Source organism: Anolis sagrei, chromosome 4 (genome assembly GCF_037176765.1).
Source record: "Anolis sagrei isolate rAnoSag1 chromosome 4, rAnoSag1.mat, whole genome shotgun sequence".
Taxonomy (NCBI): Eukaryota; Metazoa; Chordata; class Lepidosauria; order Squamata; family Dactyloidae; genus Anolis; species Anolis sagrei.
The window spans coordinates 61877705-61895280 of NC_090024.1; the positions used below are offsets into that span (position 1 = coordinate 61877705).

Sequence of the window (17576 nt, forward strand, 5' to 3'; positions counted from 1 at the left end):
AGACAAGGTTGTTAAAAGGATGGTTTTCCTGTCTCTGCTCTCAAGTTCATGACTGAAGTTTCCTGTTCCGGTTCATGCCTGTGTGCCTTGAAGGGCTTGCCTTCGATAAAGTTCCTGTTTTCTGGTTTATGGATTTATGTCTAGAGTGCTGCTGTGTATTTTGGTTCCATTGACTTTATGTACTTTGCCATTTTTGGATTACTGCTATTTTGTATTTTCTATTCTACTGACCTTTTTTGGAAAGGCTCTTTTTTCCCTGTTTACCTGCTTTCTTTAATAAACATTTTTCGATAGTACTACTGAACTCTGGTGTGGTGCTGGTGAAAACAGCAGATACCTCTTCAGAAAATTTGGAGTGATTCTTCAGGCAAAAGTACAGTGTTTGTTAAGCTGAAGGCAGGGAGTGGGCCAGAATGGAAGAATCCTCATTTAATGAGGATAGTAAATTTAATGAAGATAGTAAAGCATTACAGCAATTAAGGAAAGTCCTGGAACACTGGTGTGATTGTAGGTTTAGCTCTGATAAAATAGATATTGCACAACTATAAATAAAAAGGCACAAAAACTGTTAGAGTTAGGTCTCTTTCACACAGCTGAATAAAATCCCACATTATCTGCTTTGAACTGGAATATATGGCAGTGTGGATTCAGATAACCCAGTTCAAAGCAGATATTGTGGAATTTTCTGCCCTGATGTTCTGCGTTATATGACTGTGTGGAAGATACAACTTGTGGGCATGAAATAAAAGAACTGAGAGATAAGGTAGAAGGGCAGGGAAGCATCAATAATAAGCTTAATATGCATCTGAGACATAAGTTAGTGAATTGCATCCAAACCTTTGCCCAGGCCTAAATATTGCAGTTGAAGACTCAGGGCCCTTCCACACTGCCCTATAGCCCAGAATATACGTTAAGGCAGAAAATCCCACATCATCTGAGTGTGGACTCAGATAACCCAGTTGAAAGCAGATAATGAGGGATTTTCTGCCTTTATATTCTGGGATATAGGGCTGAGTGGAAGAGCCCTTTGAAAGAATCTTCAAGATAGGTTCCAAATGAACACAGGAGGTTGATAGAATGGGGAGGGGCTCAGCTAGTTGAGGCTTATGAAAGTTCTTTGTTGAAGCAGGAAGTTACTTCGTGCTTTCTGTGGTTAAAAACAGCCTCTCCTGGGCTTAAAATGACCTAAAAACATTCTTCTATGTAAATGACTTCTATTCAGACATACATACAAACAAAAAACCATACGTGTAAAACGCAACAACACAAAATGAAATGAAATCTACAATAAAAACATTTTTCATTATATACAAAAGTAACTAAGACATTTTTATCTACAACACACAACTATACACATTCTAAACAAACACTGACTAAGCTAATCTATAAGCCTCCTGCTTGCTGCCTGATGGTTTTAACTTTTTATTTGTTGGTCCCTTAACAAATAAAGGCACTTAAAATATTCCTATTTTCACATCTTCTAGAGCAGGACTTTCCACTTAGCGCTGTTTGCCCGAGAAATGTTTACATAATCCCAAAACCCACAATTTCAGGAGCAATACTCTAGAGCAGGGGTCCTCAAACTAAGGCCCGGGGGCCGGATGCGGCCCTCCAAGGTCATTTACCCGGCCCTCGCTCAGGGTCAACCTAAATCTGAAATGACTTGAAAACACACAACAACAAGGACAACAATTCTATCTCTTGAGCCAAAACCAGGCCCACACTTCCAATTGAGATACTAATAAGTTTATATTTGTTTAAATTGTTCTTCATTTTAATTATTGTATTGTTTTTAAGTGATTTTTGCACTACAAATAAGATATGTGGTATGCATAGGAATTCATTTATGTTTTTTCAAATTATAATCCGGCCCTCCAACAGTTTGAGGAACTGTGACCTGGCCCTCTGTTTAAAAAGTTTGTGGACCCCTGCTCTAGAGAGCAATGGAGGAAATTTTAAATGGTTTTTCAGAGCAATGTGTTATGTTGTGTAGCCCTCCATAAATTCCTGGGGGCATAATTTTTCACATTTGCCCATCTCTGTTGTAAGATTGACTTGCAAGTACCAAAGAGATAAGGGAGAAGTTTCAAGCTCTTGCAGAAGATACAGTAAGAAAAAGGAGAGAATAGAAACCATACATTTGGGCCCCTTTGACACTGCCATATATCCCAGGATGTGATCCCAAATTTTCTGTTTATCCCAGATTATCTAGCAGTGTAGACTCATATAATCCAGTTCAAATCAGATAATCAGGGATCAGATCCTGAGATATAGGGCTGTGTAGATGCAGCCTTGGATGCTTAAATATCAATGAATAAAATATATATGAATGTTCCCTTTCAAATAGATTATTTTTTATAGTGTCAAGCAAATATCAATGCTACAATTGAAGTAGCTGCAAGATTTCTGCAAACTAAAGATAGCTAAACAGTAATATAAAGAAAACCTCAGGAGCAGGAGTTGGGGAAAAAAGTATTGAAAGGGAGAAAGTGTACAGTGAGCTGACTCATCTTTTCTTGTGTATGTATGAAAGTCATTCCTTTTAGAAAAAAAGATGGGCAGTCAGATTCAAATTACTATATTTGATGCTAGATGATTGTATGTAAATGTATTCATTTTGTTTAACCATTTAGCTGTTTGCTCAGGTTTATTACAGCCTGGGAGTACTCAGAAGAATTTTTATTTATTTATAATGTCAGGAGCAACCAGACAGTTGTATTATATTTTTAACAAAACAAATAAACGGACAAAACACAAAGTTTGCAAGCTTGGTAGTTGAATTAAATTGCTAGAAGAATTAAATTATACTAATTCATTGAAGGAGAACTTTTCTTTGTTCTCCCATTGAATGTAGGTTATCTTGTGTGGAAACCAGCATATCTACTACAAGAGTTCTTGGGTAATGAATCTGGTTTGAATGGATGTTCCTCCTCCTGGAGATAATAATTTTATTATTTTGTCTGTTCTCTTTTCCGTTTCAACTAGTTAGATAAAGTCATAAAGAGAGGGGAATCTAACTGTATGGCCATGCTTGTATACAACATTGTTACATGGTATTTCTAACTCTGAAACTGAAGATGTTTAGCCTTAATGTAGTTTAAGGGGACCTAGGCTGTTCAAACACTTTAAAGTGGTTCAGTGGGATTCTATAAAAGTTTCCAACTTTCAGAGGGTTTACGGTCTGTCTTTAGCAGTCTTAATATCATGTAATTTGTGCTGTTAAGCTTCCACAGTGTGCTGCTTCCAGACAAGCTTTGCTTAATAAAATGAACTCCACGCTTGATTAACTTCCTCATGTTCTCAGTATCACCTGAGAATATGTATATTCCTGGTGATCTCTGTAAATCACTCTCTCAATTCAAGGAAGATACTATCAAGGTCTTAAATCTTTGCTGCAATTCCTACTTTTTGTAGCTTGCCCGGTGGTGCAGTGGGTTAAACCCCTGTGCCGGCAGGACTGAAGACCGACAGGTCGCAGGTTCGAATCCGGGGAGAGGCGGATGAGCTCCCTCTATCAACTCCAGCTCCTCATGCGAAGACATGAGAGAAGCCTCCCACAAGGATGATAAAAACATCAAAATCATCCGGACGTCCCCTGGGCAACGTCCTTGCAGACAGCCAATTCTCTTACACCAGAAGCAACTTGCAGTTTCTCAAGTCACTCCTGACACGACCAAAAAAAAAAGTAGCTTGCCCTGCAGCAATTTGATATAAAGAATTAAGAGACTGACAGGTTTTCTGGATAAAAACTGCCTGTATTCGTATTACACATCTGCCTCCGTTGCTTCCTCTCAGGTGCATATGAAAAACTGATAAAATAAGTTTTGTTGTAAATGGTAATTCTTATAAATGTCTTTCTTTTTTATTTAGCATTTGCTCTTGCAGAATTAATTGATAACTCATTATCAGCAACTTCTCAAAATACGGGCGTACGGAGTATACAGTTAAAGCTGGTAAGACTCTTAAGATTTAATGTTAAATGTCTCAATAGGTTTAATTTATCATAGTAACTTAATACATTGTTTTTTTCTTTTTCAAAATAGTTGTTTGACGACACTCAAGGAAAACCAGCTGTCGTTGTGATTGATAATGGAAGAGGCATGACTTCTAAACAACTTAATAATTGGGCTGTGTATCGATTGTCAAAGTTTACACGACAAGGCGATATGGAAAGGTTAGGTAGTTGTAATCTCAGTGATCAAGAAATGCACTATTGATTAATTTCCTCGATCGAATTAGTATAATACTGTAATATTCTTGTACTTCTAACGAGTTAGGAGATCTTGTGGTAGCACAATTTCAAAAGATTTCCTGAGAAATAAGGTCCAGTGGAACTTAACTCCCATTCAACTGTGTAACTAAAATACAATTAACTAAGAAACGAGTATAGTTATTATGAAAGGCTCTCTGTACAGGAATCATCTAAAAGACAAAATGGGTGGAATTAAATACCCCATATTTACTTGAGTCTAGTGTGCAATCAAATGTAATGTGCACCTCAATTTTGAGGTGTGCATTACCAGAAAAATGATTTTCTAAAGAAGGAAAAAGAAACAGGGCTCTTCTACTAGACGGAGACTGGCGAGTTTCTTCTTTAGAAAATCGTTTGGTATACTGAGAGACGAAGGACAAATGGCTGAGGAAGAAAGCTGCTACCCCACCCGCAGGCCAAGGCTCAGCCTGACAGAGGGGCACAGGCACCTTTTGGTGCACAATTGTAATGTGCCATTGAATGTAATGCACATCTTCATTTTGCTAAACAAGCCAAAAAAGATGTTCATTGCATTTAAGTAAATATGGTGTATTTGGGTAGTTGGGTAGACTTGTTGCACAAACACAACCAGCGAGCTCTAATGCTCTAGTACAGAAGATACACTGGAGCTTCATTATAAAATAAAGAGTTTGGAACCATGATACTCAAAAGTTATCGCTTCTATAACTGTAGAATGTGGAGATGTTCTTAGTGTTACTAACACACTGGCTACTACTACCCCCTACTACCCAACTAGTAATTTGGCCAGAAGGGAAAAGTAAATGGGATCCCAAAAACTTTGCAGACCGCATCTCAAGACTTTGGATTTTCTGTTCTAGTAGATGCCATGGCACTGCTATAAATATAAAATAGGGGTAAAAGTGACTTGTTTGTTTGAATACATGTATACACTTTGACTAGATCCTCTCAGAATTTGATTTTTTCCTGTGTTCATTTTTATTTATTTTTATTAACTGCTGTGTATTTAGTAGTGTATTTAATATTTTCTGATATTTCTTTTTATCTATTTTTGGTTTTAGTGATCATTCAGCCTATGTACGACCTCCAGCAGTACATCGCAGTTTAAACAGTGATATATCATATTTTGGGGTTGGTGGTAAACAAGCAGTGTTTTTTATTGGACAATCTGCTAGAGTAAGTAAATATTTGTATTAGTCATTTTGTATATTATGTTTAATTAATATAAAAAGGACTGGGTACATGGAGCATCATAGGAAAACAGCAGGAAAAACAATAGGAAAAAACAGTCCTGTTTGTAGCAAAATGTATTAATAATTGTATATATGCTGTGTTTATTATTACTGTTATGTTGTAAGATGCTTTGAGTCCCATACATAGAAAAGTGGGCCATAAATAAATTAGATAAATGGGAAATAGACAATAAGAAAGTTAAAAGAGCCATAAGAATCAAACTTGATTGAAGTACTGTATATGTTTGAATGAGATATATTGTACATATTTGAGTAGGTGTTACTCTGTTCTAACTACCAAGAAGTCATTATTAGGCCAGTTTTAGCCTATTTGTATGGAGAGGATCCAGAGTGCAGTTTTTCTGCTAACACAGTCTCTGGTGACACATGATAAATACAATCTCTCTCTGCCAGGATGTTCAAGCAAACATCCTGTGCAGATAACAAATAATTGATGTTTTTCTTCACGGTCTCTTTGACTCAGACAAAGAGTTGTCTGCACCTGTGCAGTGTATCATTGTCAGCCTTCTACAGCTATTACCTAAACTTCTTAGCAACAACTCCACCAATTCTTCATATGTTTGTCCATTGCATTTCTCATGTAAACCCTCAGTTTCTTTTTGTCCGGTGCTGCAGCATAAAGGGGAATGTTCACTAGAGGTTTTGATTTTCTCATTGTGGGTTTTTGACAGACTTCTGATTTTGCTTTTTGGATTCCCTTGGTTTGGTTTTTCCTTCTGTATCTTGTTTGACTTAAGAGTATCCTTTGTGCCTTAGGGAAACATGACATTGCGGACATCTGTGAACTACATGAAAGATATGATGTTTAGGACTTGTGTTTCCTATGTGAGAGCTGAGCTGTATTCTTCTCTTGCATGTGTTTTTTGGATGACTGTACTGTATTCTTGGGCATAACACTCCTTACTCCTGCATTTAATAGCCTTCTAATCTCCCATTGATGTGAGTCACAGAGACTATAAAGGAAGAGGACAAATTGATTTTACAAGGTCCTTAGCTTTCTCTGCCAAAGAGAGCTGGTGCCTCACCAAATTACAGCTCCCATGATTCCATATCACTGAGCCATGTCAGTGAAAGTGGTGTCAAACTTAGTGAATTCTGTCGTGTAGATACATCCCCGGTTTTTCCCTTTGCCAAATAAACTGTGAAATATCTTTTTGCTGTTGTTTAAATTATATATTACTGGTCAAAATATCTGGGGGAAAATAACTTTTTAGGCAAAATACTTTTTTATTTCTGAAATTCTTCTCATCAATGATATTTTTAAATTTCTTCATTTTTGGATATCCTGGTCAGTACTGTTTCAAGTTTTGGTATAATTGTGATGGAACAATAATTACGGAATTATTGAATATTTTGTTTGCAATCATAGTTTCCAGGAATCCTATTTTTTCTCAATTATGAAACCAATTTATTCCTTTTAAATCTTCTAGCCATGTTTTCCTATATATTTGACAACGTTACTGTTTTTTCCTTATTTGACTTTTTAATCATACTTGTTTATCTGTATAATTTGGGTAAATCTGATTCCCAGTATCTTGCTCTGTGTATGCTGCTGTGATTTTGTCTAGTATAAATATGAGCCTTTTCTGATTCATTAACTTCTTAAAATATTGAGCAGATGATAAGCAAACCGGCAGATTCTCAGGATGTTCATGAGCTTGTTCTTTCTAAAGAAGATTTTGAAAAGAAAGAGAAAAACAAAGAATCTGTGTACAGCAGCTACATTAGAAACAGAAAGGTATGATAATTAAATCTGTGTTTAATTTTGGTATACTCTGGGCTTTGGTTTTGTGTTGCCTTTGATCATATGATTCACTTTCATTTTGTATCTTAGTGCTTTTTGTGTATGTATGTTGTAAGCCATCCAGAAAACTTTTAAGTTAAGGAACAGCATAAAATAGATAGATAATAATTTGTTTACAGGTGTTCATACTTAGAAGTATGAAACACTTGCAAGATTCCTGTTGCTGCAGAGAAGACTTGCAGTTTCTGAAGTCACTCCTGACACAACCAAAAAGAGAAGCACCTGCTAGATTTTTAACTATTGTAACTGTTTCAATAATTTTTCAAATAAACTGTACAGAAAAACCTATTTGAAAAGTATTTTTTCTCAAATTCGTTAAATCTCATTAGATTTTCTGTTACACTATTTTGGTCTGTGATGCATGAAATTAACTGATAGTATTCCTTCTCAAATAACTTCATTTTATTTTTAAATCCTTTCTCATAGCTATGTGACTCTTCCCACATTGTTACTGATGATGAAAGATTTCTGCACAATCTTATAATAGAAGAAGAAGATAAAAAATGTTTCACTACAGTAGTTATTACTGGTGTTCAGCCAGATCATGTGCACTACTTAAAAAATAATTTTCATCTTTGGATAAGGCAATTGGCGTGAGTTGATTATTGATTTTATTTTTATTTGCTTAAAGGTTATTGATTTACAGATGGTCTGTTAAAAACTAGCTCTGTATTTCCCAAAAATGCAAATGTTGCTTCAAATATGTTACATTTGAAGATTAGAGAAACTAACGTGCATCTACTTTTCTTCAAGAAATGTTTTTGCAATTTGAAGAATGTGGAACTAGTGTCAGGTTGGGGCCACCTAAACACCTTGCACTGCTTTTCTATAAGAGAGGAATGTAGTAAACCATTTCTTTTCCTAGCAGACTCTTACAATCTCTCTTTGTTATTCATACTTACTGATATTAGATATAAGGTGGGAATATGTTGTTGTTTTTTAAATCAACGTGAAGTTTGGAAATGTTAACCAGTTGCAGCCACAAATATTCTTCATGCATTTCCATTAAATTATGGGTGATAAATATATTTATATTGCATCCCTAAATACCCTAAATAAAATAGATCTTGCCCAATCCTGGAAGTTAAGGTGTGGTTTGTACTTGGGTGGGAGCTGCCAATAAATATTAGATGTTGTATATAAATTTTATAGTTGCACATTTGCAAAACACGTCTCAGTATTCCTTGCTTATGAACATTCATGAGGTTTCAACAGGTGGCTTGAAGGCACGTATACAATGTATGCTTACCCCTATTTTTAGGCTTCCAGTTATGACATGTCAGATCTTTTATTTTTACCTTAGGCCAGTGGTTCTCAACCTGGGGTCCCCAGATGTTTTTGGCCTACAACTCCCAGAAATCCTAACAGCTGGCAAACTAGCTGGGTTTTCTGGGAGTTGTAGGCCAAAAACATCTGGGGACCCCAGGTTGAGAACCACTGCCTTAGGCTGTTTGCTACTTGCTTTAATAGTATGGTATACATTATTACTGGTTTTTTAATGTATTCTAATTAAAGTTAATTGTTTCAGACACATATATCATTACTATATCCATGGTTCAAAGGGAAATGAAACAAATTTGCCAAAAAAAGAAGGAAGACCTTTTAGTAATATCAACATTGAGGTAGGCGCTAAAGCAGTTTCATTAGAAATTAATACATCAGGTTGAATCTAGAAACTCATTAATAATGTTCTACTGAATGAACTAGCTTTTTCACCTCCTCCTCCGTGCTATACTTCTAGCACTCCCCGAGCCCTGCAAATAAATTCGATAAAAATCAGACAATGTGATTTTCTGGATGTGTTTTCTCATGTTGTCTCTCACAGTTGAGGTCTACCTATGATGTCAATTATAGGCATCTCTCATTTTTTTAAGTGGGATAACTTGTACAATTGGTATCTGACTAAATACTTTTCCCCCACTATATAAGTGAACTTTCAGGAATACATAAGAGGAAAACCTGGTGTTTCATGTTCTGTTGATAAACATGACAAGAACATGCAGGCAGAGTTGGCACAAATAACTTTTATTTGTTTCAGATTTCAATGTTTGAAAAAGGGAAGATACCCAAGATTATGAACCTTAGAGAAATCAAAGATGACATGCAGACTTTGTATATAAACACTGCAGCAGATAGTTTTGAGTTCAAGGCTAACGTTGAAGGAGATGGTATAGTAGAAGGCATTATACGTTATCATCCTTTCTTGTACGAAAAAGAAACCTACCCTGAAGACCCTTGCTTTCCTTCAAGTAAGTTGGGGAAAGTTCATCTTGCTTCTTGGTGGTATTTGAATAATGAAGATGAAATTTGATAAACTATTGTTTTCAAACATTTCTATGTTTTGAGGTGAATCGCATTGTTGTTGTGGACCTGGACATTATAATGTTAAGACACACTCCTGTTTTTAAGTGCAAATTTAAATTTGACTTTCATTTTATTTATTTAATTAATTGATTGATATATAGCCTGTCTTTCTCTTAGTATGGGACTCAAGCTGTTCACAGCAATTCTTATTAATTAAATTAAAGCAATTCTTACCATATTGACTATCATTTGGTAGTTTCCTAGCACATGAGTCAGCAATACTTCTGTTGTTCTTCTAGCACAAGATCATTGTTTCTCTTCTGCCCAGAACCATTCATATCTGAGCCTCACTATGTATATAGTGAGGGTATTTCCCCCAGTTTTGAGGAATGACATGCCTTTGTCTCTGTGCTATCCAACAATTTAGTTTAAATGCGGTCCTTTCTCACATGAATAAAATGGACCACTATCTCCTAGCTAGTAATGCTTTATGTATGCATTACACACATCACTTTACTCACTTCATTTGCTTAGTAGATGTTTGGTACATTTAAGCTGACCTTTAGCAAAAGTATATTTGATGTGAGAGATCTTACCTAGAGCATGACCTCTTGCCTCATAGAAGAATGAAATCCCATAACCATGGAAAAGCAGTGCCATGGTAGGCAGGGACAGCTGATAGATATAATTCTAAGTAAATAATATATGCTTTACCAGTGTGTTTGCATTCTTTCAATATTTGAAACTTTATGTAGGAATAAAAGATGATGATGATGAAGAAGATGATGATGATGAAGCAGACTGTTTTGCCGTGGAAAGGAGAGCTAGAGGGAAAAGACCTATTTTTGAATGTTTTTGGAATGGAAGACTAATCCCATATACAACTGTGGAAGAGTAAGTCTATGCCATTGTTATAACTCAAATATTTTTAAAGATATATATTTTACAAGTTTCTGAACTTTGTATTTTCCCCTTCAAGATTTGAATGGTGTGCTGTTCCCAAGAAAAGAGGGCCTACACCCATTGAATGTTACAAGAGAATTTCTGGTGTATTATTTACAAATGACAAATTTCAAGTCAGCACCAATAAACTGACTTTCATGGATTTGGAGATAAGGTTGAAAGACAAAAATACAATTTTTACAAGAATTGTCAATGGACAGGTAATACTTACTTATTCGCTAAAATTTCAGTAGTATAGTTAGAAGATATATTGTAAAGTAATTAGTGTTCTTTCCCCCTAAAATATTGTTTTATTTCTTAAAGTTTATGAGGGATTTTATCCCAGTTTATTTGCTAGTATAGAGCCTTAATGTTAGGGGTGGCAGAATGTTCTCCAGTGGGTCCCCTGCTTGGCCAGTGCACTGTGTGTGGATGATTATTGAGCTCTTGCAGGCTTAAGTTGCTGCAGTGACAATACTGCACAACTTTTGAAGCAAAAGCTTGCGTTTTCTACTATACCTGAGTTACTCTAGAGCACAGCAAAGATAGATAGATAGATAGATAGATAGATAGATAGATAGATAGTTCTGTCCAATTACCTGGCACAGTACCAGACCAAATCAGTTGGTGGAAATTAAGGGAATGATCATAGAGTTGGAGAAGACCCCAAGAGCCAATCCAGTCCAACCTCATTCTTTCAAGAATACAATTAAAGCGCGTGTACACACACACACACACACCCTCCCCGGCAGATAGCAATCCAGCCTCTGTTTCAAAACCCCGAGAGAAGAAGACTTCATCACACTCCAGGGCAGTATATTCCACTGTCAAAACAGCTCACCCACAGGAAGTTCTTCCCACTGTTCAGATAGAATCTCTTTTCCTGCAATTTGAATCCATTGTTCCATGTCCTAGTCTCCAGGGCAACAGAAAGCAATCTTGCCCCCTCCTCAATGTCACATGTTTTAAAATACTTAAACATGTCTTTCATGTCCCCTCAGCCTTCTTTTCTCCAAGCAAACATACCCATTTCCTTCAGCTGTTCCTTATAGGACTTGGCTTCCAAGGTTTTGATCATTTTGATCACACTTTTCTATACACATGATAAATAGCAGCCCCTAACAGGATGTCAAGTGATTGTAAAAGCCCTGTCTTATGTATTTATTCTAAATAAATATTTAGAAATCTAATTCCGACAGACATTTTTAAAGCCAATAAGTAAATGAGAACCAGAACAGTGTAATGGAAATAGGGTTATTTTCAAAAGCTTGGAAGTAGAATAAAAATTCTCATGAAAAGATGTTGTCATCTTTTGCAGTAAGGGTAAAATAACTGTTTTGCATCCCTTTAAAGGAAATTCAAATAGAAATTAAACTGTGTTTTTTCTATTAGACTAGAACTTTAAAAAGTTACCAATAGATTATTATATGATATTTGTAATTTTAAACTTTTGAAAAAGGTTATTTATTCAAAAATGAGAAAACTTTCAGAAAATATAAATGCTGATTATTGTTAACCTGAAATATGTTTCCAAAACTCTTCATAGGCACAGAGAATGAAAATTGACAGAGAATTTGCATTATGGCTCAAAGAGTGCCATGAAAAGTATGACAAACAGATAAAATTTTCTCACTTCAAAGAACTAATTACACGCCCTGAAGTGACTTCCAAAAGAATGCAGCGTCCCTGGGCTACATATTCAGCGATCGAGTGGGATGGAAAAACATATAAAGTTGAACAGCTAGTAAGTTAACAGTTTGCTGGAGAAGTAGATACTTCAAATATGAATCTATGTACCATTGTTTGAAGATTTCTATAGTCAAGTTAACAACTTGCTGGAGAAGCAGATACTTAATGTACCATTGTTTGAAGGTGTGCATGGTCAAAACATTTGAGGTGAATACAGTTGAATTCTATCTTGTTAAAAAAAGTTTGCTAAGTAAATTTATGATTGTTCCCAATTATGAACATTTTATATATTGTAAAAATCTAAATTCATATGACATCAATGGGGTTAAGAGTCAATGTGCGACCATTTGAAAATATATAAGGTTTCCCAAAGATGTATGGATCTTTTAATAGCAAATAGTAACTAATGCTAGTATTTGAAGGATAAGTAAATACCTGAATGTTGAAGAATGAATGTTATAATAATTAATTAGAGTTACAAATTCCATCTGGAATCACAGTGTTCAAACCATAACCCCTGTTGAGCAATGCACTCTTTGCATTGACAAAGCACAGAATTATGGTGTGTGTTTTTTTTTCTTAAAGTCTCTCTTGTAATTTTGTGACATCTATCTATTCTTGAAGTATTTAGTCCTATTAAGAACATATGTACTTTTCAATGCATTTTGAGAATTATGAGCCATTATGAATGCATATATTTTTGGCCACCCTGTGTTTTTTAGTCATACTTTAATAGGCCAACAAAACGTGTACATTTTAAAGATCTCCAAAGATCTTCATAAAGCAAGATGTTTCAAAAATCAGGTGGGAAGGAGGTGAAATCAGAATATTTTGAAATATAATGAAAAAGGCACTTGATAACGTGACACTACTAGATCCCAAAATCTGCTGAGTGTAAAAAAAACAACTTCGACTTTCCACTTTATTATTTTTTAAATCATTGTAAACTTTAAAAGTGTTGTAAATCTTCTTCACTATACATCAAAAAAACCAAAAATTATATTATTTACACTTAAATCTGAAGAACAAAAATGATAAGAAAATTATAGACTCCTGGGTGGAATTAATGCTTCACACTATAAAAAAGTTGAGGAAAATAATGTTACATTTTTTTACTGATGATAAAGATGTTAATTTTATACAAAACAATATTTTATAATTACTTCATATAGTACAAAATAAATGTTGTGTCCCTAAATTGCCAAAGTTCAATGGAAATCTCTAGTTCTGATACGATTCTTGATCTCAGATTTGTGCTTCTGAATTATTTTTGATAGAAATCGTCCTGTTAATCCCTGTGTAGAATGCAAAGATGTATTGATAAGAGAAGGTGGCACATATCATATTGGGACATGAGAAGATGAATGAAGCCCCGATGTTATTGGTGACATTTCTCCGCTCTGCATTTGCTTGTGACATTGCCATAGTAGATGCAGGGACAGAAATGACGTGAAGTTTTGAATAAGATTTTAATTTTAGCCAGAATAACATTTTTTCTATTTTTTCCAAAAGAGGGATGACATTCTGTGCCATTGTACCAGCTCATCCAATAGACAAGAGACATTTTTACAGACAATGAATTGAACTATAAAGTATGTGTGGCATATACATGAAACTTCCCACAGGTCCTTCAGGATGTTCTCCAGTAGGAGAGCTAATATATTTCTTTGTAAGATTAAAATTAAGGGAAGAGCTTATGAGAGCCAAATTCTGCATACTTTATCAAAAATTGCTTTTTACTATTAAAGGCCTACAGTCAATTGAAACATTCCAGTATTGATTTTTTTTAAAAAAAAAAAACCCACTACAGATGCTTTTGTCTTAATCTCTTAGGTAAAATCAATTAAAACAGCTCCAATATACCATGGAAGTATACAAAACTTTTTTCTGTATGGAGATCATGATGGAGATGTATATGCTCCAGGAGGATTTGTTCAATTAGCTTTGGTAAGTGAATAGTTCAAATTTTAAATTAAGGTTAGGCAAAGGCAAGGGATTGCACTGCTGCATGGGGCCCTGCCCCTTCCCTTTAATCACCTTACATTTCCCAATAAAATGGATGTAAGACATTCTCTCTCATGACTCCCCCCCCCCCCCCCCGGCGCAATATTTTTAATTATTGTTACAACATCTTGCTTGCACTTCGATTTCATTGGTACTCATGCTTATACACGTTTCATTTTCATGTAATTTTTGTCTGCACCTTCTTTTTTAAATACATCCTTCTCTTCAATAACATTATTATTGTTAACACCTCTCATCCCCACCCATGGTCACCCTTCCCTCCTGACTACATATTTACCCTATATCTTTATCTTTAACCATGCACAGTTTCCTTAATTTCTGTACAATATTTACATTGGCTTTAGCTCTTTCTATCCATTCTATATATGTCTTCCATTTATTTTTAATTTCTTCTGTTTTATCCTCCTATATATCCTCCCAAATTACATATACTATAATTTCAATGTTTTAAGGACATTTTCTTTCCATGGCAAAAGCTATTACTGATTCTCAGGGAGTACCAGTCGTGGTTATAGGGTTAAACAGTGTGTGTATTCTTTCAAAATCATCATCTCAAATTTCCAATTTTGTTACTTTCCTTAGCCAGCTCATTAGAGTTTTTTTCCAGGACTGCAGAGGGGACCTCATTCGAGATTCTTGATAATCTTAAATTCCTCCTCCTCTGTCTATCACTCTGCTGAACTAGCTGTTTGGAAAGTTGCTTTATTTTCATTTCATTTGTGTCCTCTTTCTCTTGTGCATTGTCAGCAGTTTTGTTAACAGATTTCATTTCAATACAGACTTGTTTTAACTTCTCCTGAAGAGATTTGATATCTCCCCTTATATTTTTCCATACTAAAGAAAATTTCTTTCAGCTCTTTTTCTCTCCATTTTCTTTTATCCGACTGTTTATCTTAGCCTCCCAGATTTATTTAAAGAGATACTCACTCTGAGATTGTCAGTCGAGCTTTGTTCCAGTTCTGGTCAGCCATGCTTATTAGTTTGTTATCTGTTATTTTTATTTCGTGTTTCTACTTTTTTATGGGCTATAGCTATAACTCTTAACTTTCTGGGAGGGGGTTGTCTTATCTTGTTTGACGCATGTGCAGCTCCTCTCTCCTGTGACTTACAGTGTCCCAACATTCTCTGGTGTACTTCTGCTGACACATTTGGGGGCTTCCTCCAAATTTTTCTTGTGCGTCCAGTTTAAAAAAAGTTCAGTTAGACTCTAATCCTCAGGTCCCCAAAACACAGCAAAGTATCAGTAGCACTCTATAACTCTATCAGTTGTATTGTGAATGGAACAAAAAAGGTTTTTGCAAAAAATGGAAGTGAGGGCATGGGAATTCTTAGGAGGATCCAATCACAAAACAGCCTACAGGCCATCATTTCCCCAACTTTGTTTTTGCTGAACCCAATATAGTTTCCATATGAAAGTCTTTGTTTTCCACCTGTGGGTTCTTTTTTAACAAGTATTTTATTTATTTATTTATTTATTTATTTATTATTGGAACTTATATCCCGCCACTCCCCTGGGGCTCGGAGCGGCTTACAAGAATGGCTAAAATCTAACAAAATTTAAAAGCAATTTAAAACAATTTAAAAACAGGAATATCAAACATTAAAAGCCTGTCGAAACAGGTATGTCTTACATGCCCTGCGGAAAGCTGGTAAGTCCTGCAAGGCACGGACTTCAGGTGGCAGAGTATTCCAGAGTGATGGTGCCACTGCTGTGAAGGCTCTGCGTCTGGTTGCTGTTAGACACAAGGTCTTGACACTGGGAATTTCCAATAGATCTTGGTCCTCAGAATGGAGGGATCTCTGGGGTTGGTAGGGGGTGAGACCGTCCCTCAGGTACATCGGCCCCAGACCATGCAAGGCCTTAAAGGTGAGTACCATCACTTTGAAAGTGATCCGGTGCTCAATTGGTAACCAATGCAGCTGTAGTAAGATTGGTGTTATGTGGCATCTCATCGGAATTCCCGCAAGAAGCCGAGCAGCTGCATTTTGTACCAACTTGAGCTTCCGGATCACCGACAGAGGAAGGCCAATGTAGAGGGTGTTACAGTAGTCCAGTCTTGAGATGACCGTGGCCTGGATCACCATAGCTAGGTCGTCCCTGGACAGGTAGGGGGCCAGCTGTCTAGCCTGCCGCAGGTGAAAAAAGGTGGTTCTGCTAACAGCGGAGCAGAAAAAAAACACTATTTTGATTGCTCTGTGAATCATGCAACAGATGCAGAACAAGTTAGGTAACATATGTCCTTCCTAACCATTTTTGTAGTTCTTACTCTGAATTATTCAACAGCAGTAAAAAAAAAAATAGGTGCGTGAAAGTAGGCATCTTGCCTATAAGATGAATAGCTTCTCGGGGGCATGATTCTTCTTTAAAACAAGAAGTGTGCTCCTCAGGCTCATCCTTTATTAAGCTAATACCTTGTTAATGGACACATATTTTATTTAATTAACCAGTTAACAGATATAATATTTACAACTCTAATTTAAATTATACAGATCTAAAAAATTAAGAGGTGTGTCAGCAAATAAAAAATAATGTACATACCATATTTACTTTTAATAGCATATGTGTGTCCTCCTTCATTTTAAACAGTAAGTTTCAAATTTTAGGAACCGCAAGCACTATATGATGAAATAAAGGTTATTCCAATACACAAACTTGATCGTTCAGCATCTGACACAGCACTGAAAAAATACATTGAAGAAGAAATGGCCAGGTAAGCTTCTTTAGACAAACTAATTTAGAAATCTTCTTTTTGTTGATTGTTAAATTAATTTCCTGTCGTAGTCACTGTGAATCATACATGTGGTATCTCTGCGCTTGCGCAGTGCAACTTACGGAACCTTCTAGAAAGTAAAAGTAACATTTAGCCCTCTGCTAGGCCCGCCCCCCCCCCCGAGTATATATAGCCAGAGGGCGGGACTAGCCGTCAGTTCTCTTAATCCGCTCGCATGCTTTGCAGCTTGGAGAACCTTCTGTTGACTTCGATCCTCTACTGATTATTGCTTATATTGGTTTTTGACATTGGACTGATTCTTGACGATCCCTCTGCTATATCCTACTGCTTTGGTCTTCTTATCGGACCGATTTTGAGGTACTTTGACCGGACTGCCCTGACTAACTCTCGCCGATCGACCCCTACTGTCATGGCGACCACTTCGTTTAAGAAGTGTTCTAAGTGTCCTAACATCCTACCGGACACTGATGGGCATACCCTCTGCCTTACATGCCTGGGGGAAGCCCATTTGACACAGTCTTGTTCCGTCTGCCTGTCGTTCACTCCTCAGACGAGGAAGAACAGGATTTCTAGGCTCCGGGCAGCGCTCTACGAAA

At 36.2% G+C, this 17576-nt stretch overlaps 1 protein-coding gene across 1 annotated transcript in view; it reads left to right on the forward strand.

The window, feature by feature from the left end:
- SMCHD1 (structural maintenance of chromosomes flexible hinge domain containing 1) overlaps positions 1-17576 on the forward strand; it is an 88165-nt gene that overhangs the window by 12498 nt on the left and 58091 nt on the right. Inside the window, exons 4-15 of the mRNA XM_060775124.2 lie at positions 3871-3953; positions 4044-4174; positions 5293-5407; positions 7103-7222; positions 7715-7881; positions 8817-8910; positions 9327-9537; positions 10348-10486; positions 10572-10755; positions 12081-12278; positions 14057-14170; positions 16853-16959. Of these exons, the coding sequence (XP_060631107.2) occupies positions 3871-3953; positions 4044-4174; positions 5293-5407; positions 7103-7222; positions 7715-7881; positions 8817-8910; positions 9327-9537; positions 10348-10486; positions 10572-10755; positions 12081-12278; positions 14057-14170; positions 16853-16959 (1663 nt within the window). The remainder of the gene's footprint in view (positions 1-3870; positions 3954-4043; positions 4175-5292; positions 5408-7102; positions 7223-7714; positions 7882-8816; positions 8911-9326; positions 9538-10347; positions 10487-10571; positions 10756-12080; positions 12279-14056; positions 14171-16852; positions 16960-17576) is intronic.